Source organism: Meleagris gallopavo, chromosome 7 (assembly GCF_905368555.1).
Source record: "Meleagris gallopavo chromosome 7, MGAL_WU_HG_1.1, whole genome shotgun sequence".
Classification (NCBI taxonomy): Eukaryota; Metazoa; Chordata; class Aves; order Galliformes; family Phasianidae; genus Meleagris; species Meleagris gallopavo.
This window is the reverse complement of record NC_139410.1, coordinates 24900469-24925678: the sequence shown is the minus strand read 5'-3', so window position 1 is coordinate 24925678 and position 25210 is coordinate 24900469. Positions and strand designations below refer to the sequence as shown.

At 43.3% G+C, this 25210-nt stretch overlaps 1 protein-coding gene across 7 annotated transcripts in view; it reads right to left on the bottom strand.

The window, feature by feature from the left end:
• The window catches only part of EPB41L5 (erythrocyte membrane protein band 4.1 like 5), a 47802-nt gene extending 23990 nt beyond the window's left edge, over positions 1–23812 (bottom strand). For 5 of the 7 annotated variants that reach the window (XR_014884254.1, XM_085227548.1, XM_085227549.1 and 2 more), the window contains exons 1-14: positions 23660–23812; positions 22727–22911; positions 15166–15270; positions 10747–10789; positions 9551–9629; positions 7140–7184; positions 6786–6838; positions 4324–4444; positions 3827–3914; positions 3120–3208; positions 2210–2279; positions 1326–1495; positions 581–687; positions 56–83 (exon numbers count right to left, since the gene is read on the bottom strand). Coding sequence is in view for 6 of the 7 variants with exons in the window: in XM_085227548.1 (XP_085083674.1) it covers positions 56–83; positions 581–687; positions 1326–1495; positions 2210–2279; positions 3120–3208; positions 3827–3914; positions 4324–4444; positions 6786–6838; positions 7140–7184; positions 9551–9629; positions 10747–10789; positions 15166–15270; positions 22727–22906 (1178 nt within the window). In the remaining variant the exon portion in view is untranslated. Of the gene's footprint in view, positions 1–55; positions 84–580; positions 688–1325; positions 1496–2209; positions 2280–3119; positions 3209–3826; positions 3915–4323; positions 4445–6785; positions 6839–7139; positions 7185–9550; positions 9630–10746; positions 10790–15165; positions 15271–22726; positions 22912–23300; positions 23446–23508; positions 23637–23659 lie in introns of those variants that run through there. The other 2 variants (XM_085227552.1, XM_085227553.1) reach the window with 2 other exon arrangements.
• Between the last annotated feature and the right edge of the window lie 1398 nt (positions 23813–25210).

Below are 25210 nucleotides of genomic sequence, written 5' to 3'. Positions count from 1 at the left end.
TGCACTCAGATATAGCTGACAAACATCAAAGAGAAAAGTTCAGAATGCATCTTACCTTGTTTCTTCAAGTTTAGCAACATGTGCTGCAAAAGTATAAAGTGTTAATTAAAAAATTTGTAATTAACCCTTCAATTAAATATCACAGTATATTTTTAACATAGTCAAGCACTGAGTAAAAGTAGGCAACTAAAGACCAAGCGCTGCATGTATCCCATGTATAACGTGTGAAAAATAAAGTTTTAAATTATAAAAATAAATAATCTCAAGAGTAAACCAAAGATTTGGATTTAAGCAAAGATCTGCCTGGAGGTCACTTTGCAAGAGGGAGGAATAAGAGACAAGGTGAGCACCACATGCTGACAGGCAGCACGTTGTGCTTTGGACACAAACATTTTCTGACAAATAGAGATTACCTCCTGAATAAGTAAATCTAATTACCTCTGAAAAAGAAATCTAATTTTGAAAATTCAAGAGAAGCTATAGAAAAATGCCTACACAGAACCTTTTAAGGATATGATAATCTTTAGAGGAGATCATCACAGTGGACTGTACATCTCAAAAAGAAATGTCACTAGCTTACCTTTCATTTGTAGTGTCCGTCTTGAGTATCTTTTGCTGGGCCTCCTTTCAAAGGATGCTGATCTCCTGGCTTTGTTGGTCTTGGTGGTTTGGTATTCTGTTTTCCCACTAACAGTGCCAAGTGAAAAACAAAACAACAGGTTAAATCACTTTTTATGATGGAAAAGAGACACTGTTCACAAAAACATTACATTTCTAACTTAAATTCATACTTTAATAATCAGATCTCAGTTCTCTTAAAAAAGTCCCAAACTTAACACTTCAGAAAGTCACAAAAAAAGGAATTTTATGACATCTATCCTTTGTCCATTTTCCCAAAACAAAAAACTGAAGCAAAGACTTCTTAAACATTAAGCTGCTGAGAGAGCAAATTTTCCTTTGCTCACTTCTTGGTGATGGTACATACACAGACAGAAAAAGGCTGAAAATTCTAGTAGAAAATAAAACTTAAGGTAGCTTGCCAAAGTTCATAGAAAAAGACAGTAACAAAGCTAAAATAATAACATCTAGATATTCTAATTCCTAGGCAAGCCTTCTTTCCTCAAGGATTATTTTCCAGAAGCATTTTCAGTACATTGTTTTCCTCAGGACTCTGTAAGAAAAGGGCTTGTTTTCGTTTTTTTCTTTTTATTTTTTTCCCTGTAGTACGCATTACCAGGGTGATTCTAGTTGCAGTTATCTCATAATTCTTACTGGCCTCACACTACCCACCAAGTTCAGAGTGAAAACTGATGGACCCAACAGACCTGTACCGGAACCGGGAGCCCAGCCGAATGAAGCCTGATCTGCTTGAGCTTTTTTGGACAGGACCTCGGAGCCGGAAGAAGGCGTGATGTTCCACTGCACATTTCCATAAGTGTTTGCAAGCCTTGGGGTGATCCAGTCTAAAGACAAAAGTATGCTCCTGCTCCTTCCCCTTAAAACACACAAAGTACGCTAATGATTTGGAAGAGGCTTGAACAAATGAAAGATACAATTAAATGCAGGCCAAGTAAAATACTTTTTTTAATAGATACTAAAATTTGTGATAAAAGAGAAATATTTAAGGCAGAAAAATTAATTTCTTTGGAAGATTTAATGAACAATGTCTTAAGCTGGGAATGGCCAGCACCCTTAAATTTCACAAAGCAAATCCTGACTAACTACAAGTGAGAGACATTATTATTACTATTATTATAATAGAAAGGGTAAAGTCTATGAGGCTAACTTGGTTTCACTTCCAAATCTGATCTCTTCGAATTAACAATGCTCACATTTTTATCTTCTCAGCTCTGAGCAATTTCTTCCCACGGGAACAACTCTGGCATCTGTCCAAAAAATTCAATCCACTAGAAGTGCTACCTGGCCTTCTGAAAAACTTTCTTGCACAATGCACCAAAACCAGTGCATGGTTTCCAAATTATCTGATCTTCAGTAGTTTAATGAGGTATTCCTCTTTTAAAAACAGGGTGAGAAAAAAAGTGATTTAGCTTTTTTATTTCACATTTAACTCCCTTTGGTCCCCACAAAAAGTCACAACCAAAAATCTTGGAAGGCATCCGTGTTAATTCTCAAAATTTACAGATCAGGAATATATAAACTAGTACTATATAATCAAGATTGAGATGTAAGTAAACAGATTGTTATCTACCTGTTCATCATCTTCAACAACAACAAGAGTGAGTTTGTTCTTCTTGAAGTCAAGTCTTGTTATCTTTGGCCTGAAAGATGAACAGAAAAAACAGGTTATGTTCAGCTCTCTCAATAGCAGCTCAGTGAGAGCTAGGTTAGACGTGATGGTCCAAGTTCTTCTACCTTCCTCCCTGCTCCCTTTTTTGTGGGTGGTTTAAGTTCAGGCAGCAGAGCTTCATTATACCATGGATGGCAATACATTACTTTCAAACTTCAGTAGAAACTTTAAAGTAAAAAGCAACTTCCAAACAGTTTGATCTATCGGAATTAAAATAATAATTACTTGAGTGGAAATCAAACTTCCCCCAAATACCTCTGCATGCCTCGTCTTCCACAAGCACACAAAACTGAACTCATAAGGATACAAAGGCAGATCAAACCTTTCTAATGCATTATTAAATGCATTATTAAAAATCCCAAACAGCCTGCAGAGTTTATCGTAGATCTGGCTCTGTTTCAGAAAATTCCAAAAGCAGACAATACGGTACGACATAAATGTAACCACTTTCCTACCCAACCAGCAAGAAAATACCTAGACAACGATGGAGGGATTCCTGTACTGAGTTGATAAGACACACAAATAGTATTTTTGCCACAAAGTAAGTGTTTCTCTGCAAAATTTATAGGACTGAACTAAGTTAAAGTAACTATTCGTACAATGAAATTCCGCTCACCATCTGCCTGCTCATTCTCTGTATATGATAAAAAAAATTGGTTTTGGATACTGTAAAAATGCTTCACAGGTCTTGCAGGTACCCAGTATTCCCACTTCTCTCATGTTAAAAAGAAAAAATAAAAAGTGGGTAGTGCAAAAGAAATGAAAGAGTGAAGATATAAATTGTATCTCAATGCACAATTGGAAAGCTTACCAGAAAAACAAACCAATCTTTGTGTCTCCTTCAAAGACAAGAACTCCTGTAGGGGTTAGTCCCAGGCTGTAATCATTGCCGTCTCTTGCCTAAGTGCCACAAAATAAAAATCATGCTCATTTCAGTGTTTGACTACATATTCACATTATCCAGTGATTAATATAGCTTATTTGCCCAGTGTTACAGTTAAACATGCATCTGGTTATTTAGTGCAACAAGGATGTCCTAAGTGTTTCTGCATTCAATGATCTTATGCAATGGATTTTTCTAGATGGCATCCCTTCAATAAGACAAAATAAAGTGGAAAACCCAAGTTTCTTGATTTGTCTTTGTAATGAGGACTGCCTTTGTGCAGTCCTTCTCCACAGAAGATCTATTTTTATTTGCAGTTTTTCAAACGGTAACTGACTGGACTCTGGTCACTTTTAATTTCATTACTATGATTTGCACTTAGCTCTCAGTCAAAACACAAACAACAGAATGCCACACCAAGTGCACATTTCATACAGAGCAAATATCCTTGGATTTCTATCTTCTAGAAAAGCACAATATAAGGCGGAATGTTGATAGAAAGTCACATCACTTGTTACATACTTTAGATGAGTACTGCGCTCCATTTTTCTCCCTCAGAGCAAAACCTGTGTTTAAACTCTGGACAAAGCTAACATTATCATTTCAAAAGGTCACCATGCTGTGGTTAAACATACCTTGACTATGTGCATGTCTACACCATACATTTCCAGCCACTTAGCTTTGTTTAAGTAGTTAGTTTCAGCCTGTGCTGGTGTTTGCCCCCTGAAATACATTTTTTGCCGTTAGGTTGATGCCTGAAGAAGCACAGAAAGAAAAAACTGGCATATGAGGAAAGAGGAAAAGAAAGCATGAGAGGTTGTGAAAAACCTAAGCACTGCTGACCCTCCTTCACCTTCACTAACATGAAGGCCACTTTTGAAAGTTTTAACTTGAAATCTCTGCAGCAAAAATTGTTGCATTTCAAGATTCTGCAACCTCATGGTTTTACTCAGACCTTTGGGAAGCTTCATTTTTCATATTACATCCTTTTACAAAATATGACAGAAACACATTAGGATTACATTTTTCTATAAGAACAAGAAAAAAGCATTGGCAGTATCTTCTTAATATGTTCACTTCATAGAAAAATGACTGCAAACACTTGGATGGCATGCAGTGGAAAATCTTGTACCTGCATTCCTTCCACTTCTCAAAGATGGCCAGCTCCATCTCCTCAGTCTGAGTAGGCACAAATCTGAACTCAGATACCAGCTCAGGGACATGCTCAGCAGGATCATAGTCTCCAAGTTCAGCTGTAACAGAACAGCATTATCAAACAGTGTTCACCATAAAGACAGAAAATATGAACAGGAACTGTTGTGTGTCCTTTTCTAGTTTAGATACTATGCTTCTTTCTGTGTTCCCCCTCCTCTTCTCAGTCCTCCCTGAAATTGCAATGTCACCTTTTTTGACAAGGAAGTTACGGACACACACAAAAAAATTATTTTACTGTCTACACAAAAGTTTTGCATTAATTTTACAACGTGTTGTTGATAAAGCAGTACAAAAGCTTCTTATAAGATGAAATTATCAACATCCTTGAAACTATTCTTCTTGTAGAAAATTTTCAACCTTTTTGTCATTGATGTCTCCACTGAGCCAACAGCTGACCCAAGTTACAATGGAATTCTGTACTGAATTGGTACTTATTAAAATATATTCCAATTTGTAAAATGCAAAAACAGTTTTTAGCTTTCCGCGAATTATTTTTCCTGCTCTAAAACTTAATTTTTGGTTTTGTGACTATAAATCCATCCCGCTAAAGTTACTCTGTATCAGGGTGTCATCACACAGGTGGTGGTTTTTCTCTTTCCCTTTCTCAAGGCCCGCCATGTCAATACCAAATGGCTCATCTAGTACACGCTCAGCAGGGGCAAGAAATGATGCTACTTAGAGAGCATACTGGAACATACTAGTTAGTGGGCATGCTATGTCAAAGTGCAGCCCTCTTTTTCCACAGATGCTAACAAGTCCTGCTGGAAAGACTGAGTATGCTTAAAATGCTGACATTCAGTTAAGAAACTTTTACAAGGAAGTCCTGATTTTCAGAGTCACTACGTATTTGCTCCTCCCATTGATTTCAAGTGGCTTCTTGATGTTCAACTTCTATCCAAAAATTCAGAAGTAATTCTAACTTGGAACTTGATCTTCTAATAAATGCCAATAATTATTCTGTCTGCAAAAAGAAACTACGCATGTTACACGGGAAAAAGAAAGGAACGTATTTGAAAAGACATGGAAAAGTCAAGCCTATAAAGTATTCCACAGGTGCACAAACTACACACAATACAATGATGTGCCTTGGATATCTGAACACAGTGGGTATATTAACAGCCTTTTCGCTCCCCTCCTTCTCTCGTCTTTTCTTTTTGATTATTTTTTTTTAAATGCTGACAGAGGAAGTCTGTAGTTCCATAATAATTTACTCCCACTAAAACGCCTGCCTCTGTTGAAAGGAATGCTGTCAAAGCCAGCTTGGGTTCCAGCTGATTTAAATAAAGTACACAGCTGTCAGACAGCAAGATGAAAGCCCTGCTGCAGGCCTCATTGCAGAGGGAGGAAAGAAAAGACCAGCACAAAAAGAAATGTGTATATGGCCCAATTAGATCACTTAGATTTTCCAAAAAGTTACACACTAAACCCGTATCTTTAGGCTCTAACAATGCTAATATTTTTAACTACAGATTGTATTCTATCTATTTTTCTTCCATTCAAAAGAACAGGGGAAAAAGGTTTCTTTACAGCTTAACACCAGCTCTCTATACCTACACGTGATTAGTAGCTCCTCCCCTTAAGGGCAAAACATGTTTTGGAAAATATCCGTACGAGGAAGAACTTCAGTGACCTGGCCCTGTTACCTAACTCCGGCTCACCAAGTGCAACAGTACACTGCTTTACAAGATGAATGCTGCACAGAGAATTTGTGCTGCACAAACACATGGCACATCTCCAAATTCCCTTTTCCGTACCACAGCTCCACAACAGATTCTGGGATGTGTTCATAGACTCAAACTGGGTTGAATGAGGCCTCATTGCTATATCCTCAAAAAGGATATAACCCAGATATATCTGGAACTTCAAGTTTCCCCTCTTTTGTGGGTTTCTCTGCAACTACAGCAAGCTTCACGTTCGTTAAGATCACATCCTCAAGTAACACCAGCCACAAAGATCAATGATGAACAACCTACACAAGTAGGTAAAGGACACACCGCAGCTCTCAGGGAAAACCATGGATTAGGGAGTTCCCAGCTGGAATCAGAAGTCAAAGGCAACTCATTAATACAGTTAGCACAAAAGTATATTAGAAAACAAATTGAGGACAAAGCTGTTTATGCTCGGAACCTCCTTGTTCTGTTTTCTAAGGAATCGGTAACTTTCTATACACACAATCATCAAAATTACACTCGAGAGCAGTTATGTTTCACACTGGATTGCTAATATTTGCACAGAACCTGTTCACTGCATACCAGAAGGACAGGCTAAAAGAGGTAAGAAGAGTGTGTACATATAAATATAAATATATATATATATATATATATATATATACACAAAGTTGTTCAGACAACTTCATCCTTCCCCCTCACACCTACTCACCTTGCATATTGTAAGCTGCCAACTGGACGGCTGTATCAAAAGGACATTCCAACCTGCCAGAAGAGAAATGCCTCATTAAAACTCTTCTGGCACTATTTAGCAGACAACTCATACACCTGACAGTGAGAAACTACGAACATTTGGTACAAAACTGAAAAAGGATTAGTAGATTTTCACTAAACTAATGAGACAAGTATCAAGCTAAATGAGCACTACTCATGCAACAAAAGTAGAGTTCTAAAGAAAAATTCATTACTTAGCAAAACTTACTAGTCATCCAAATATGGAAGTTTAATAAATCCTATGCTAATCACTATGTAGTTGTCCAAAAGACTGTTTATCAGGAATACTTACTTTCCACTCAGAATATCCAGTTTTAGCTGCAGAACAAATAAATACCTGCAGGATTAAATGAGAAGTCATTGATTAACAATTCTAATGTGTCACTCAGTTAAGAGAAAGCAGTTAGAGCCTGAAAAACTTAAGTTTTCTACTCCTTACATAGCTTTTCAAGACAGAAGAAATTGCACTAAATATGCTTCATCAATTGGGTTAGTGTGGCACGCATTTCAAATGACATAAACCCCAAACTGGAAGTTGTCAGAAGCTGAACTATACACCTGCATGGAAAAACAAAACGGAGTATCTAAATGAGTCTCATCAGGATCAGCAGAAAAGGATGGGGATGCAGGTGACAGCAGGCTCAGTGTGAGTCAGCAGCACGTCCTGTCAGCCAAAACTGCATTTTGGGGTGCATTTATTCAATATATCATGACCAGATGGTCAAAAGAGGCGATTCTCCTGTTAAATTTAGTGTTGGTAGATTTTACATCACTGCCTTATTTAGTATTCTCCTTCTTGTGTAAACTGGGCAAGCATTAAACGAAAAGCGTTTACCCCCTCCAGTGTACAGCACCCATCTTCCAACCCAACACCACAGCCTTCTTTCTGTATTATAGCACAGCTTTACGTTAACAACAGAAGCAGTCTCACCTCACAGCTGAAAGCATGACTTCAGCAATGGCATCCAGATTGAATTCCACTGCAGTTGAACAGAAGCCTTACACAAAGGCAAAGATGATGTTTCCGTTTCAGCCCTGACGTTCACTAAGATCATTTGTGTCTTATGTCTGCTCATACCCACATACATGGATGTGAAACTGATGCAGGCAGTTTTTTTGCAGGTCCCTCAGAAATCCACAAGTACTTTGACAAAGCACTCATTATCCAAACCTGGCCTCTACATAAGGAATGCATTTGTACAGTAGTGACCCTGGATATCCAAAGAATGAGCACAGACTCCCAGTGTGCAGTGGGTGTGACCAACCTGTACTTATCTGCCACGCAACACTTGCAAACAATTCAAGCACACTTCCCTTGCTCAGGCTGTGTTACATGACCTCTGCCTGGTAGCATCTAGCAGGAAACCAGCAGAAAATGTGACCAAGCTGCACCTGTGGAAGCTGATGACAACAGTCTCCAGCTGTGTGTCCTACCATAAGATAAAGTGGAACTCCTGGAAAGCCATAGTATCACCAGTAACCCAGAGCAGAGCTCCTCTTCCCACTGCAGCTTCGTGAAACATTCTCAAGACAGAAGACAGGCGTGCTGCACTCCTGGTCTGGGGGATTAGCTAAGCAGATAGACAGGGTTTAAAAGCCCTCAGGTTTCAGTTCTGTCATGCTAAAACCTGTACAGCGAGGTCTGACTGACAGAACTCAGTCAAGACAGATGAAAATGTTTCAGATTGGTAGACAGATACTGGTCTGAACTTTTCCTATTATTATGATTTTTAAAGATAATTATCTGTTGCTCTGGGAACATAAATCAGGAAGTAAAACGTTCCTCCCAGGTTACCAAGAAGAAATTTACACAATTCTAACAAGAAGTTAAGAGACGTGAGTAAGAAGCTGCACAGAGTACATATGGTTGCAAAGGGTAATGCTACTGTAATCTTCCTGGTGGCACTCTGAGGGATTTGGCTGGAGCGCAGATCGAAGATTCACACAGAGATAAACACCAACACCAAGCACATCCACTTCGCACTCTTATAAATGGCTGGGGGTATGAAGTGTCTACAGCTGTCAAGAAAACGTAACAACTTTGTTTTCTCTCCAAAATGGATCATCAGCAGTGGTGACAACAATGCGAAGTAACGCTGTTTTTCACAACAGATTTATACAGCTGACAGATGGTAATTTGTGTTCCCTTTCAAAGCACCCCAAATATGTCTCAGTCCAACATGAAATGCAGCACTGTGAACGAGCATATATAAAATGCTTTTAACAAGAGAATTATCTGCTCACCTGACAGTACAATCCTCCACAGGCAGTACTGTCAGCCACCTCAAAACAGTGTAAAACAGCATTTTCTCTTTGTGTGACCACTGCAAAGATCATAGACGCAATGAAACATAACCAACCTTATTTCTACCAAAGCAAAGCCTGCAGTTCAGTGCTTTTCTGCATAAAAAAACAGGCAGCTAAAACTAAATGCATTCAGCAGAATACAGACAAATGATAGCACGTCAGTAAAAACGTCTGTCCACTGCATATAAACAGAGCGGCCGCTGGAGATGCGTAATGAAAAATAGTGCGTAAACTAATATAGCAAATACTGATACATTTACCAACAGCCAGGTAAGCCATCAGCTTTAAGGAGTTCTCCAAAGCACTGCACAACTGTTCAAAGAAATACCCAAAAGCCACACTTTCCTGGCCCTTTTTAGGCTCTCATGGCTATCCCCTTCACAAAATCCATCCCACCTTGTGAGCTCCTCACGCAGATTGTTGGGCTCTGACGAGTAAAACTTGACACGAAAATGCAGACAGTATGGTGGGCCGACTGCAAAGGAGAATTCATTCAAGACAGAGTTAACATGTACCGGGTGAGACTTTTTTTTTATTACACAAAATCACATCTCAAACACTGACTGAAATCAGCACTGTCCTACCACAAGGTCTTAAGTTAGGAATGTCTCTGTGACAGGGAAGTGCAGGGTGAAAGTACACTTAAATATACACACAAAAAGGTTGTATGTGTTACACATCAATCCAGGAGTCATATCACATTAAGTTGATGCGTCCTGCCAAGCACGTGAAAATCTAGGTTAATCCCCACATTTAAGGGCTCCATCCAAGAAAGCTGAGGATCTTGGCTCTGTGGTCAGTCCAATCCCTACACTGTACATTGTGAGCCTCTCCGGTGACTTTCCATAGCTCTGGGAAGCACGCACCTATTGACAATTTTGATCTGTATATTCCAGTAAATTTTTGACATATTTGAGGGGAGATATAACAGACCTTTCCATGGAAGAATCATCATCTCTCGAAACTGAAGGGTTAATCCAGCAGAAGGATGGTTTAACAGTTCTTTAAAAACTCACAGCCCTCTGTACATTCCTGTATCTGACAGTAGGAATTTTCTGTTGGTGCTTCCAAAATGTTTGTTTTACTAATAAGAGCACTACAAATCCCCAGAGACTTCCTGCATCAGACAGAGAGGAAGCTGCTGGACTAAATCAGCTGAAATCAGCTGATGTCCCAGATTACCCAAACAAGGACCAAAGACTCAAATAGGCCACAATGAGAGTTGTACAGTGGGTAATGACTGGAGTGATGGACTCAAACAGACTGAGGCATTCTGAGCTACTGCAGGGGATGGAGGTTCCAAGACAAGTTTTCCTATAGACAGGATAAAGATCTGTGGTGCTAAAGCACCTTCAGCTGCCTTGTCTCTATTTAAACTATAATTAATGAGCCTCTAACATGTTTAATTAAGGGCATTAGATGAAAGTAATATGAGCTGTAGAGGGAAGAGGTCATTAAGCAGTGAGCAGCTACACACTGGGTTTTGTCCCTGTGTTCTGCTCCCTGAGCACAGTCCTTTTCCCACCTCACAGTTCAACTCTGTGCCTCCTGCTCAGTGTGTGGTTCAAAGAGAAAATGGGAAGGACACTTACTTTTAACTTGCTTTTTGATGCTTTTTGTGTTGTCCAACCAGTGCTGAAAAATAAATGCATTCATCAATAAGGAGATCTCACAGAAGACAAACAAAAACCCCTGCATTTTAGTGAACACCATGTTGTACAAACAACTAGTCTATAAAAATAGTCTAATCCAAATCTTTTACAATTCACAGTTCTCAGTGCCTATTGAAGATACTTTCAGTCAAAAATTTATAATGCAAATGTTAGTAACAGAAACATCTTGACGTACCTTGTTTAAATCCAATTGTCAAGAACGTATCATCCATTTAAAAGCATTCTGCCACTATTTCTTTTTTCAACTACTAAAAAATTCACCCTATCCAACCAAAAACTGACCCCACACATCAATAATCAGAGTAATCCATGGAGGCAGAAACCAGAACCCAACTTTCTGACTCAGCTGCGATCACTTAGATGTGGAGAGGACAAAGAAAGTAAATATTGTTGTCACTTGGTCCTTCTTTTTGGATCACTCGAGTGCAGTATATAAGCAGCAGAGCTTTGGATGTCTGAACAAAACAGCCAGCTCCACACGATTCCCCAGTCTATTTGCAGCTGACATTTCAGCAATCGTCACATGGGAGGACAGAAGTTGGTTCCTCATTTACTAATGCTAATTCTAAGCTCTATACTAGACATAAAGGCTGACTATCTGAAGCCAAAATAATGGTTTAGTTTAGACTGCACATAAGAGCATGTGAAAAGTAAGCTGTAGATGGCAGGCCGAGAGAAACTCCTACATGTACATGCCATGCTTCCTAACACAACTGCACAAACTCCCACTGCTGAAGTGTTTACACCAGAAATTAAAGTTGGAAAACCAGCACCCAGCCAGCAGAAGAGACCTGCTTTGGAGGGCCATCAACACCTCGACAGCTTGCAGCACCTAAGAGGTGACTCAGTGCAACAGGAATCCTAGCACCCCATGCAATGTAATGGCATGGGCTGAACAAGCTGTCCTGCACCCCATGTCCTGGGTGCTCGCAGTGCCCAGGTAACACTGCATCACCACACCAAGCCCAAACGGCACCTCACATCTCATACAGACAAACTCCATAACTGGCAGCACGCCTTCGGTTCAGCTTTGTGCCACGAAATTCCGAGCGGGCCCCAAGGAGGGCAGGAAAGCAACAGGGCTATGAGACAGAACCGGCACTGCCAGGTTGTGGTGCTAAGTGCAAACCTGTTCCTGCACTCGGGGCAGGGCTGGCACACAGCCAGGATGCAGGGACTAATGGATCAGGTGCAGATCAGAACACCACCAACCGCCGCGCTGCGCACAGCTGCAAATGCCCTTAATAGTCATGTACACAAAGTAGCTACAGACAGCTATTTAAAATGTTATCTAGTATTTCTAAAATAAAGCAGGAACTTTAAAGAGGAATGAAATAAATATTTGTCAGCTCTGCTTACAGAGCCAGTAAAATGGAGTACTTTTTTTTTTTTTTTTTTTTAAGAAAATGCTATGATCTCTTTTTCCTATTCCACAAACTCACTTGCTCTGAGAGAACTGACTGACTCCTTCCCTCCACCGTAACAACATACACTTTCCACCTGAGGCTTGCAGGTGATTTAGACACAGGATGAGCTGAGAGAGCCTCTGCAGACCACCAGAGCAGCTGTGTGCCCGCCTCACTGCCCTTCTGCTTTCTCTCATCTCCTCCACATTCCAGTGCAGGCTCTGGGAGGCCCAAGACAGGCACTGAGCGTCCAAGTCTGCTCACCAGGGCTGCTGCCTGCAGAGCCAGCTTGGGATGGGGGTGCACGGCAGAAGGGAAACAACTGCTTTCCAATGGAGGGGAAGGAAGGAAAAAACCCACCTTGTGCATGGATGCACACAGACATCAGCAAACTTAAGATTTACTCCAAGTGATTAAAATGGAATTCAAGTGGACCTGGCAAAAAGATCCTTTAAGTTCACACTCTGATGAGAGTTTGTACAACGCAGCCTCCTGCTAAAATCCAGAGATAAGGCTCCCTAAATGACAGGCAGCACATGGAACAAAGTAGTGGCAGTCATTACTGAAACAGTCTGCTTCTTCAGAAATAATAATTTAAAAAACCAGCAACAGTTCAAGAAGGTAGGGCAAATAAGTTTTTGTTGCTGTTTTGTTCTTAATTAAGATGGTGAGGTTAAAACCTGTCCCTGTTTGTGAACCTCTTGGCTGCATAGCTGGTGCGATGCCGTACAGCCATTTCCAGCACTGAATGCTACAGAAGGCAAAACAGCTGCTGAAGGAACAGAGCTGTGCACTATCGCTCCATTAGGAACAGCAAGTCTTTGATGCTTGCAACTTAAACAGTTAGTAAATTCCTAAGTTCAGCAGTCAGTACTTCCTTACAGGAAACTTCTTTTCCATATGGCTATGGGGAAAGCCAAAAGCCCAGCAAGTTATCCTCAATCTTTTTAGGTGCCATCACTGGGCATGCTGTGCTGCTCAGCATCAGCCTGAACCAAAGCTGCTCATATTCACAATAACCTGCTCCCTTGGCTTCAGCAGCACTCAGATCAAGCCTGGCATGCTGTGAACAAACGTGTAAACACCTCCTTTGCCTCTTACTGTGACTATCCTTATCCATCAGACCAGCAATTAACACAGAAATCACATGGAAAAAAAAACAGTTTTTTCACTTCACAAATTCTTTCAACAACTATCTGAATGCTTAAGTGCAAAATATCAGGAAGAGCTTGTCTTACGTTTTGTTTTGTTTTTCTCAGCACATCATAAATTTGAACGCTGACCAGTCACTGAAGTTCAAAAGAATCAATAAAAGGCATCTACATACTTGGAATAGTATCCTTTGTATAGACATGATTTACTGAACATTCACTTGTAATCAAAACAAGCAGTGTCTCTCAGATATTTTTTTTCCAGCTACCTACACGTTGCTTGCATTTTAAGGGTTTTTACTTTTTTTTTTTTTTTTTTTTTTTAATATCTTCACGTGCAACCAGGCAGTGAAGCAATATAATTAGATTTAAATTGGGTAGCAGAAATGATTTCTTCCTTCAGAGCTAGCGGATAGCCCTGTTCACTATGAGACCAGACTCTTCTGCTGTTGATTTAGCAGGTCTGCTAAGTAACTGTTGAAAAGTCACTTTGTAGACCCTGCCTTTGTTTCCAGGAGGTTTTCTTTGTGCACCAACCCGCGTTTCTACCAGGACGTGCCAGCTCCTCTTTGCAAGAAAGCTGCCATCACAATTGCTGCTCAGTTCCTGAAGCAGTTCTCTCCGGCGGTGGTGCTCAGCTCTCCTGGCACAAAGCAATCCTTCCTGCTTTGTTACAAAGAAAGTATCCTCGATGCCCAGTTTAAACAGACCGTAGCTTCTACCGAGCCTCATACATAGCTAAGAAAAGTAAACAAAACTTCAAAACCGCTTTGTACCTGGTACAGGGTGTGCTATCAGGTACTCATCAGGGCTGTCTGGACAAAGCAACAATTCGTTGGACAAAAGTGAGCCATAAGCCACTCCTCAGACAGAAAACCTTCACAGGTTTCACAGATTGAGGACGAACCGACATTGCGTGACAATAAAACAGTCCGGTCTGGGCCAACAGCTCAGCACACAGCTTGTGCCACCAGTTACAACTAACGCCGCACAGGATCCTAGGAGCTCACAGAAATGCTTCAGATGCCACAAGTCAGAAGATCTAAAGCAAATTACATCTTTTCTGAAGAGGACAAATAGATGCAGTGGAGCCATTCACTATAACAATACCTACTATCATCACCTCTGACTGTGCATGCTTAACACAGCTAACGCGACTTTTATAAATATAAAGAGGTGTGCAGTAGACTGCCTTCTAATTTCTGCTGACAGGAGGTATGCATGGTTCTAAATAACATCCCCCTCCTCAGCACAACAGTCTTTTCCTCCTCAGAGCTACACCTCCCTGCTCCCAGCAGCAGCCAGTCCTTCTGGTCATGGAGTTTGCTTCGGGTGCTGAAGAGTCAAATGCTTTCTCCTCAAAAGAGGAATGCACGATTACAGGTTGAACGCAAAACTTGATCTCAGTAATTCTGAACAGAAGCCATCAGGCTTACAAACACACACAGGTGCACTAACGTATCCTAACATTCCACTTAAACACAAAAGAAAAAAAATAATAAGGAAGTACACAAGGAGCCATCCTTGCAGGCTAAGCCATGAGAAGACCTACATAAAACCATACAAGTGCATGTGAAAGAAGGGTGGGTGCCCATGACAAGCAATGCTCTGCTGCTGTTTTCAAAAGCAGCTACACTTTTACAAACTTAAGCTTCCAAGAGGTCTCTGTGCAAACTATCTGGTACACAACCATATCCTCCTACCTGCAACACACAGCTTCAGTTTTCTTTTGGCTTTTCGGTCAATATTGCAATTTAATATTGAGATTGGCTGCTACTCACCGCCACTTGTGCAGAATCCATGAACCTTAATCCAAAATAGTCGCTTTCTATAAGGTCCAGATGATACATGATCTGCTCAAACAGGAGCTGGCCTTTGGCTTTTTTCTGAAAAGACAGAAGGATTTAATGCCTACTGCACAATTTATCCTCTTATCTAAGTTATGCTTTATATTGTAGTTACGAAAGTAAGATGACTCAAAAATTAAGCTTCCTAGAATATAATCTGGAAAAGATTTCTCTCTCACTTTTTGTGATGCCTATTTTTCTGAATGCTAAACACACACCTCACAAGAAGCATCTGTAATATCCTTATGTGCCGTGCATAATTAGGGAGGGAAGATCTAGGTTGCATGTTGGGGGAAGTTCTTTAAAGAGAGAGTGGTGAGGTGCTGGAACAGCTGCCCAGAGAGGTTGTGGATGCCCCATCCCTGGAGGTGTTCAAAGCCAGATTGCATGGGGCCCTGGGCAGCCTGGTCTGGTATTAACTGGGGAGGTTAGTGGCCCTGCATGTGGCAGGGGGTTGGAGATTCGTGATCCTTGAGGTCCCTACCAACCCTGGTCATTCTGTGATTCTGTGATAATGCCCTTTTTTGGAACGTGTTCACGTGGACTCGACAAGGCTGACAGTGTTAGGATATAATTTAATCACTGTCCCTTTCAGGCTTTCCTTATCCATTGATAAGGAATGGGAAACACAACTAGTATCACTGACGATATCTAACACAGTGAAACATTTTCAGAGTGAAGTATAGGAGAAGTTGCTGTAGAAATTACCAGTTTGCTGTCTGGGCAACTCACAAGTTCTGAAGTGGATAGAAAAGCAGGCTGAATTAGGAGATAGCATTCCATTAGCAAGTGCTTCTAGTGACTGCCAGGAAACAGTCTGGGGCAAGGAACTTCAACAAACAGTACTTAAGATAAGGCATTTACATAAAGCTCAACTTGTAGCTGCAAAAAGCCACTGCATATGCTCATACATAATTTATGACAAAACCTTAGCTCCAGTCCCATGTAAACACTGCTTTTAAAGTGATGATCTAAAAAAATCAAAAATTAATTAAGTCTTTTAAAGAGAAAGCAAGTAAATAACACTAAGCAGGTTCGATACCACATGCATTTTTCACGGTAAGAACTCCTTCATAATAATACACTGGAAAAAAAAAGTACAATGACTATGTTGAGATGTACACCTCACCAAACTCATCCCGGGCAATTTTATCTGTTGATGTGAAATAAAGTGCTTTTTGGACATGAAATAAAGTGCTTTTTGGACAGCGGCAGATTTACTAGGCAGCAGAGAGACTCTCCCAGCAGCAGCCTTAAGGCAAATTACCTGCATGTAAAAACATCTCATCCACGATTTGAGTCAGTGATGTCTGTCTGTAAAGGGCAAGGCAGTGGTCTATTGAGATGCTCCTGGTGCATACTATATTCTCTTCTTAAGCACACAATATACAGATGGGAGTAAAATTAAATCATTTGCAACAGCAAAATTAGAAGAAGGCTTCATCTCGCACAAAGCATTCTGCACCTGATTTAAAACTAAAGGGTCATTTCCACCTTGTTCCGCAGAATATTTGAGATTCTTCTCAATTCTGCATGAAGTCACTCCTTAGGACTGTCATTAACCACTTAGCCCAGCCAAATGCCAAGGCTGACAGCCCTCCTGGGGACCGGCCCCGGAGCAGCTTAACTGGGAGCCGGAGTTGTGGCACACACCATCTGAGGAAGCAACAAGTGAAAGGCACACCTGCACACGGGTGGATTCCCTGCTGCAGCTCACCAGGATGCCGCTCTCAGCAGCACACCGAAGGTTCATTGGGGGTGGGCTCAGAGCGAGCAATGCAGGAGAACAGCTCCGAAGCAGCGGGGGGAGGTTTCCAGGGCCGCTGGCTGCTTTCTGACTTAAATCACCGAGCTGTCAGCACAGAATTAATTATGCAGCACTTTGCATGTGACTGAAACCCTCAGCTGTGCGTTCGGTGTAGGTCAGCAGAAGTTTCACACGCTCCCCGGTGTTAAGTTCAAACTCTTCAAGGCTTCCTTATTCCATTCTCAAAGATACACTTCCACTGCGTGACCTGGTGGAAGTTCCCCTAATTCTCCAGTGGCAATACTCAATGTAAATGACATTTTCACCTGGCTGTTACTTCTGCTCTTCCCTTTTCTCCCCTCCTTGCAGCAGGGCTGGGGTTGCTCTCGCAGGACAAATATTTTCAGCCTGCTTAATAGTTGCCAATGAACTACTGCTAACCACTCTGCTCCGTGCAGCCAGGGGAGCTGATTTCAACACCCGCCGTAACCCTAAGTCCATTAGAATACCGTACAGAAGGGTTTCAGTGCACTGTGCTCAGGCTTACTGAGCCTAGAAGGAGAAGAGTAAAGATTCAAAACACTGCTACCTGCCAGCTTGTTTTGGCAGAACTCTTACCTGATCCCCAGCACAGACCAATTTACGGTCACACATTTGATTTAATCCATTTCTGTCTTTCCTAACGTTTTTTTCTGATATAAACATTTCTGAGTTGCTAGCCCAGCATTAAGCCTTAGCAACTAAGCACCTGTCCCAAACACTTTGGGCTGGCGTTGCACTGCAGGGTTCTCAGCTTGGTGAAGAGCACACCAGGGTCTCTGCAACTGGCCTGAACTCATCACGGGGCAGTTCAGCAGAAAGCAGTGCTTGGGCCAAAACACAGCGTTATGCAGCAAGTCAGGAATGCTAAATCTTGGGGACAATTGAGCATCCTGCAGCACAGCAAACCCCAAATGCTGACCAGGCCACCCCTGAGCATCCAAAATGTCACGGTCTGAATACACCACACAAACAAATGCTATTTATTTACTCACTGTTTTTTTGCCAGCTGAGATATAGTTTGAAAATTTAAAATCTAGCCTGCTACAAAACTAAATTTTCCAACATCTCTGGCATTGCTAGATTTTCTCTTTAAGCAGTATCTGTGTTACAGAAAGCAGTCTGTATTTCATATTCACAGCCACAAATACTCAAGCAAGGAGCCACAAGTATTTTACGAGCTTAGAAAACCAGACTGGATTATTAAGTAAAAACAACTATCACAACACATCTCTGATCTCGCAGCCAGATCAGCACAGATCATTTCCCTCCACACAAGAAGCCAGCAGCACTGCTAATGGTTTGCTGCCACATTTTGTGGTGTTCCACACAGATTCGACTGCTGACAAGGGTGGATAGTGATAGGACAAGAGGAAGTGGTCTTAAACTGAGACAGGGGGGGTTTAGGTTAGATATTCGGAGGAAGTTTTTCACACAGAGGGTGGTGACACAGTGGAACAGGTTGCCCAAGGAGGCTGTGGATGCCCCATCCCTGGAGGCGTTCAAGGCCAGGCTGGATGTGGCTCTGGGCAGCCTGGTCTGCTGGCTGGTGACCCTGCACACAGCAGGGGGTTGGAACTGGGTGATCATTGTGGTCCTTTTCAACCCTGGCCATGCTATGATTCTGTGATTCCTTAATTTTATATAATCAACAAAGTACAGCCCTTTTAATCTTATTTTGTAAGCAATACTCCAAAACTGTGAACAGCTTGGCTAAATCCTACGATTCTACTGCGTTCTGCAGCTGGTTTATGTAAGACCTCGTTTAAACCATACTCCATGAGAACAAGGACAAGGACCATCCCCATGCTGAACGGCACGTAGGGAGGGAAGGAATACAGGGCAGAAAGCTGCTGGGGTTCCAGCTGAGCCATCCTCCCTACCTGGGGCTCACACCTGAAGGAGCTGCCTATAGGTAACTCCTGCCTCAAACTCAGGTTGGATACACAGCAGCTGGAACATAATTAACGCTCCGTCATCCACCAGAAGATTATGCAAACTGCGGGTTAATAAGTTAAGTGGGGTCAGGGTTTTTTTTGTTTCGTTTTGTTTTGTTTTTAAACAAAGTCCTTGCTTTCCACAGAGCGTGGATTTCCCGTACGCCTGCCGCTGCAGGGCTGCACTTGTTCTCCACATAAATCCATCCACACGCTTCTAAACCAAAGCAAAACCAAACCTCAAAATCAACGCCTCCATGTTTTACTACATATGACAGTCAGACAAAACTCACTGAATGCCTCTGGACATCAGGCTTCTAAAAGGAGAATAAAAACCAGCTGTAACAGACAGGGAGAACCACCAGGTCCCAACACAACCTTAGAATCCAAAATGAAGACTGGGGAAAAAAAGGAACTCTTCCATCTGCCCCAGAGGAGCTGTGGTGAGTTGTGTGAAGCTCACACTCCCCGTTCTGAATGCACCGAGGTGACAGGAAATAGCACACATAGCACCGAGACTCTTTAATCATTGACACAGCTGCAAAATACGTAGATTCTTCGCAAAGAATTCAGTCTACGTACTGCACACGGCTGTAGCCTTGAGGAATAGTTCAAGTTAGGCAATTTTCTGATTAGAAAGAAGAAATAGAAAAGCAGACAGATGAAGGGGCTTGACAGGGACCACAGATAAGACCGGCGGACAAAAAGCAGGGTTACTGCTCAAGCCCTGGCTCTGTTTAATAAATTAAGCTCAACTGCTTCATTTACAACAGACCCTTCTTGTTTCATTGTCAGTATTTGCCAAAACATCAGCCTCTGCTCCTTAAAAAGGCTCCAAAACATGCTCGGCTTACACAAGAGGCCACAGGGAACATGACTGAAACAGAAATTCAGCAATCACCAATGTAGTCAGCCCTAAGAACGGGCACAGTTCTGGAATACTGTTCTTTCAGTGGCACATTCTTCACAGAGCTACAGCTTAACAAGCCAGCATAAATCTTACGCCGTCTCTAAGTGCTTCTTCACCACATTTGGGGAGGCACACGGGGAGCCAGATTGGAGAATGGCTCCAGCTGGAAGCGGAACAAAATCACATTGATTATTTTTCACAGCGTTTTCTTGCCCGAACTTACTGCCCGGCTGCCAAAAAACCACACGTTTGTTCTGCCCAGGGGCACAAGGAAACAAGGACAAACGCAATATGGAAAGCAACATCTTCTTTCATTGCGGAAAGCAACAGTTGTGGCAGCAGCAAGTCATGCCAGCACCAAGTGTTTCTCTACTGTGGGTTAACAAAGGTGAAGCACTGGCTTTTGCCCTCTCCGTCCTGCCAAGCCAGATCTTTCTCCAGCTGTGAAGTAACTTGTTTGCTGAATGATTCAGTCTTAGGAAACACTTTCTGTTATTTATTCTTTTGGGTAAGATGGTTTTGCAGAACTGAGCTAGACAATAGCACTACGCACGACTGAACTGGCAGATCCCAGGGAGCCTGAGAAAACAAGGGCCCATTCTAAACCAAACCTACTGCCAAAGTAACAGAACCAGTCCTGGAAAATGCCTCAGCTCAAAGGGGCCGATTATTCTCACAGAAAGTTCTCGTAAAAGGAAAAAAACACCTCCGTGAGCACATGTGGGCTTCTCATTTAGCTTTAGATTTTAGAAAGAAACACTGTTTCTTCAGGATTTTGTACCCTCCACTCCTTCCTCTTCCTGCTCACAATTCAACCTCCAAATACAAGCAATGTGAGACACAGTCTGAAATTAAACATTTAATTTACTTCTAATTTATTGTATTTTAATCACCAAGGAAGTAGTGTGTCAGCCGCTGACAGTGGGCTGTAATTATGGCACCTTACTATGCAGATTTAGCTTGTTTGTTTACTGTTACTCGTGAACCTAGATGTTCCTGGACAAGGCTTTCTATTGGCTTACAAAGAAAAAAACAGCAGTGGAAAAAAAGTGACTGTTTCCTGCAAAAAAGAATAGTTACCACTACACCCTGACCTAAGTCTATAGCCCAGATGGGAGGTCACGACTCCTCTTCAGGCTCAATTTATGCTCCCCAGAGCCTCAGAAATGTTGTTACAGGCGCCTTCAGCCCCAAAGATTCCTACTCTGGTTATTTGGAGACACTCATTTAAACCCAAGTACTTTTTAAGTGCAACTCTTTCTATAAAGTGTTTGTGGGCATTCCTGGCCTCAAATCAAACATCCTAGGCACTAGGCAGCATTGGACACGTCCATTACGCTGTTTCAGAGATGAATAAATTAGTTTTATTACCTTCTAAATGCCTGTCCATACGGCCACTTGGCAAACAGAGATGCCCAACTATTCCTCCCACACTGTGTTACTCAGGTTTTTGGATACAGCAGGACACAACACTGCTCAGCTCAGCACCCCTTTGGGCTTTCCTTAGGCTGCCTAGCACTCAATTCTAGAAATGTGCTTGAATTAAGGGAGGAAGGAAAGAAAAATCATGTTAAGAATGGCTGCTCTGAATGCTCTTTCTGGCCAGTAGTTCCAACACCAGCACCACTGCTGTTAGAGGCTAAATCCTACAGAACTGCTCAGAAGGCCTCACAGACACACAGCTTCCTAACTGTGCTATGTGAGCTCTGCACAAGTCGCCAACATGGGACATGGAAAACCTGAGCACAAAGCTCCTGTTGCTACTGCTTGTCCTGTGGACTGAACCCAGGCGTATCATTAAACACAGACACGTGCACATTAAAGGAGCCTTAGAAATGCAAACCAGTGGCTAACACCTCACTCCCAACAAAGCACTACATACAGCAAGGGCAGTCTCATAGCAATCTGCCTTGAGGAGGAGAAGGAAATAGAATTCTTCTTGTCCCCTCCCATGCTGAAGATAAGAACTGCATCCAGGCATACACAAAAACAGCCCAACAAATAATTCCTGATATTCTGCTGTGTGTCAACGGTGACTGGCTATGCGCACATCCAGTCAAGAACTACTGCGTGCTTTCTAAAGATCATAGAATCATTAAGGTTTAAAAAGACCTCTATGATCATCTTGTTCCAATTGTCAGCCCGTCCCCACCATGCCCGCTGACCACAACCCTCAGTGCCACATCTCCACGGTTCTTACTGAACACCTCCAGGGGCGGTGCCTCCACCACCTCCCTGGGCAGCCTGTGCCAGTACCTCACTAACCTTCCCAAGAAGAAAAGTTTCCTAAAACCCAACCTGAACCTCACCGGCACAATTTGAGGCAATCACCTCTCATCTTATTGCTGTTATCTGGGAGAAGAGACCAACCCCTACTTGTCACACCTCCTTTCAGGGAGTTGCAGGGAGCAGTAAGATCTCCCCTGAGTCTCCTCTTCTCCAGACTGAACAGTCCCAGTTCCCTCAGCAGCATCCTGTGAGACTTGTGCTCCAAACCACTCGCAGTTTTGCTGCCCTTCTCTGGATGCACTCCAGGACCTACATGTCTTTCCCGTAGCTCATGAACACCCCAGAAAGCACTGATTGAAAGCACAGTGACACCTGGCAACACAAGTTGTGGTGAGCAATGACAACAGCCGTTTCTCCAATACCTTTAGAGCCAAGAGTTAGACTCGATGATCCTTACGGTGCTCTTCCAACTCGGGACATTCAACGATTGTTTTTGTGCCCATTGACTTGGCAGAACTCAAAGCACAATGCTAATACAGTAACAAACAGATACCCCGTATCTAACCCACAAAACAGCAAAAAGCTCCATCAGCTCAACACATGCTATCAAGCAGAATCGTCCCAGGGTCGTACCGGCAGGTCCACGCTGACGTCGGTGCCATCCAGCAGAGCCACACGGCAGGTGATGACCGACCTGGCATCTCCAGCTGCTGGGATGTGGGTCGCAGCCCTCTGGGCTTCACGCAGCCGCTCCCGCTCTGCGTGTCTGCGCATGGAGCGGCGCCCCAGCGTCCGGCGGAAGAAACTCAGCATCTTGGCTGGGAAATGCGAGAAAAGGCTTGGGTTATGTTGTTGTGGGAATGAGAGACATAATAATCATGACTCGAACTGCTAAGAAAGGGTCGGAAATAAAAAGACGTCAAGGATTGAAATTTCCTTGTTGGCTGCAGGAAGCTGGGTTAGGTGACTCTGTAAGGGTCCCTTCCAACTCAAGCGCTTCTAACGAAGCGCCAACGGGGCGTCCGTGGAGCTGCACACACCCGCGCCGTTCGGGGAGCTCGAGCCTCCAGTGACTGCCGGCGACTCCCGGAGGACGTGCAGCCGTGCAGGGCGCAGCCCGGCGCCGCGAGCCCTCGTACAGCCCATGGCTGACACCAAACGCCTTCTTAACGAGCCGCAGCGCTGCCCTCCGAGCCAGAAGACTAACCTCGGAGCTCGCGGCGTTGTGGTGCTCGCAGACCAAAGGGTTTTACACAGATTTTATCGCAGAAACCTCCCCCCGGCCGGACGGCTGGACGCCTGAGCTCCCACCCGCGGCCATGGCGCCACCTCCGTACGAGGCCGCTCTCGGCGCTCGCCCCGCGGCCCGGCGCCGACCCCCGCCCGCCGCCTCCCCTCAGGGCCGGACCCCTCACCTGGCGGCGGCGTCGCGCCGGGGCCGTGCGGCACGGCGGCTGCACGGGGCGGGCCGGGAGCGGGGGGGCGGGCCCGACAACATGGCGGAGCGATGCGGGAGAACCTCCGGCGGGAAAGCGTCCGCCGCGCCCGGCCGCGTTACTCACTCACCTGCGGGCTGCCGGCGGCGGCTCCGGGCCGAGGAAGGAACGACGCGACGACCACGGCGGGAAGGGACGCGCGGAGGGGACGGACGAGGCCACCGCCCCTTTGCGGGGTGGAGCTGGGGCCGCCCCCGCCCCGAGCCGCCAGGTGGTAGCGGCCGGCGGGGCGCGGCGCTGCGGGGCGGCCCACGAGGCGGCCGGGGGGAACGGGGACGGCGAGAAAAGGGCCGAACAGTTAAATTACTAAAGCACATCTTTATTTTGCAATTAAACAATTAAGATCCACAAGTAAACTATATATATATTTTCAAGTCTGTACCCAGACAACTATTTGTCAACTGAAATTAAATATATCCACAAAATATGCATAACAGCTTTTTTTTATTTTTCTTCACATAATAAAATGAGATTTTACTTAAGACTGAAACAAGACCTGTTAATATTAACTCGCATATCGATGCTGGGAACTGCTGGTTTTTCTGTAGGACGTCACTGTGTCACTTAATGGCAAGGAATTTCATTTTATCAAACTGAGGACAAACGCCTAAGGCCCTTAAACGCATACAGCAGCTGCAGTGACAAAAGCTGAATCCTTTTCACTTCGTCCAGTGTTGACCCATTTCAAGTTTCCATCGTTTCCAATCTGTCGAAGCCAATGAGTGGGCGCTGTAGTGTCCCCCAGCCCACCGCGGGCCTTCATGTCTATAGGCAGAAATCTGCTCAGGGGAACGGACCCTTCTGCCGTGCTAATGGGGCAGCAGGCAGCCTTACAGCTGAAGCTGTCCAGCTCCGAGGTGTCCTATTCACAGCCATCCCTCCTTGGGATGATGACACGGAGATGCTGAGAGCCACAGCTGAAGTGGAAGCTAATTAGCAGAAGGAACTAGCAAAAGATATTGCCACTATCTGATTGTTAATAGTGATCTAGGTAATATTCTTCCCTTTGGATTTACACAGAGTATATAGCACCTGTTACAGAAACAGAATGAAACAAAAAACCAACCAACCAACCAAACAAAAAAAGCCCAAACCTTACAGAAAGAGCTCTGCCAAACTGACTGGTGAAAATGGGATCACTGGCAGACGAACCAAACCAAACAGACCAACTTCTGAATACACCGGATGCAAGAAAGAACTTTGTTTTCTTACCTTACTTTTCCTGTGATGGGTTGTTACTATGGTGCCCCAACATACTGTGATCACTGCACTAGACAGTTCATAGTCTACTCTTTGTGGATACGCTCTCCTTAGAGAAAACAGCTTAATGTAAACAGTTAAAAGCCTTTTGCTTTTGTCTCAGCCCCCCGGCCCAGGCAGAAGAGGGTGACATCATCTTTAACTTTGTTGTGCATTACTTTTGGTTATCAAAATCCAAAGTAAAACAAACAAACAGATTTCCAGGCAATTGATCTAATGTTAAAAAGGTGGCTTAGCAGAAACATCTACAGTAAACGTAGCTAATCTGCAGCTGAGAGATCACAGATCAGTGTACCAGTACCCTGTATTTCTATTTGCACTTTTTGAAAATGCAAGCTTTTATGTTCTTACGACAGGAAAA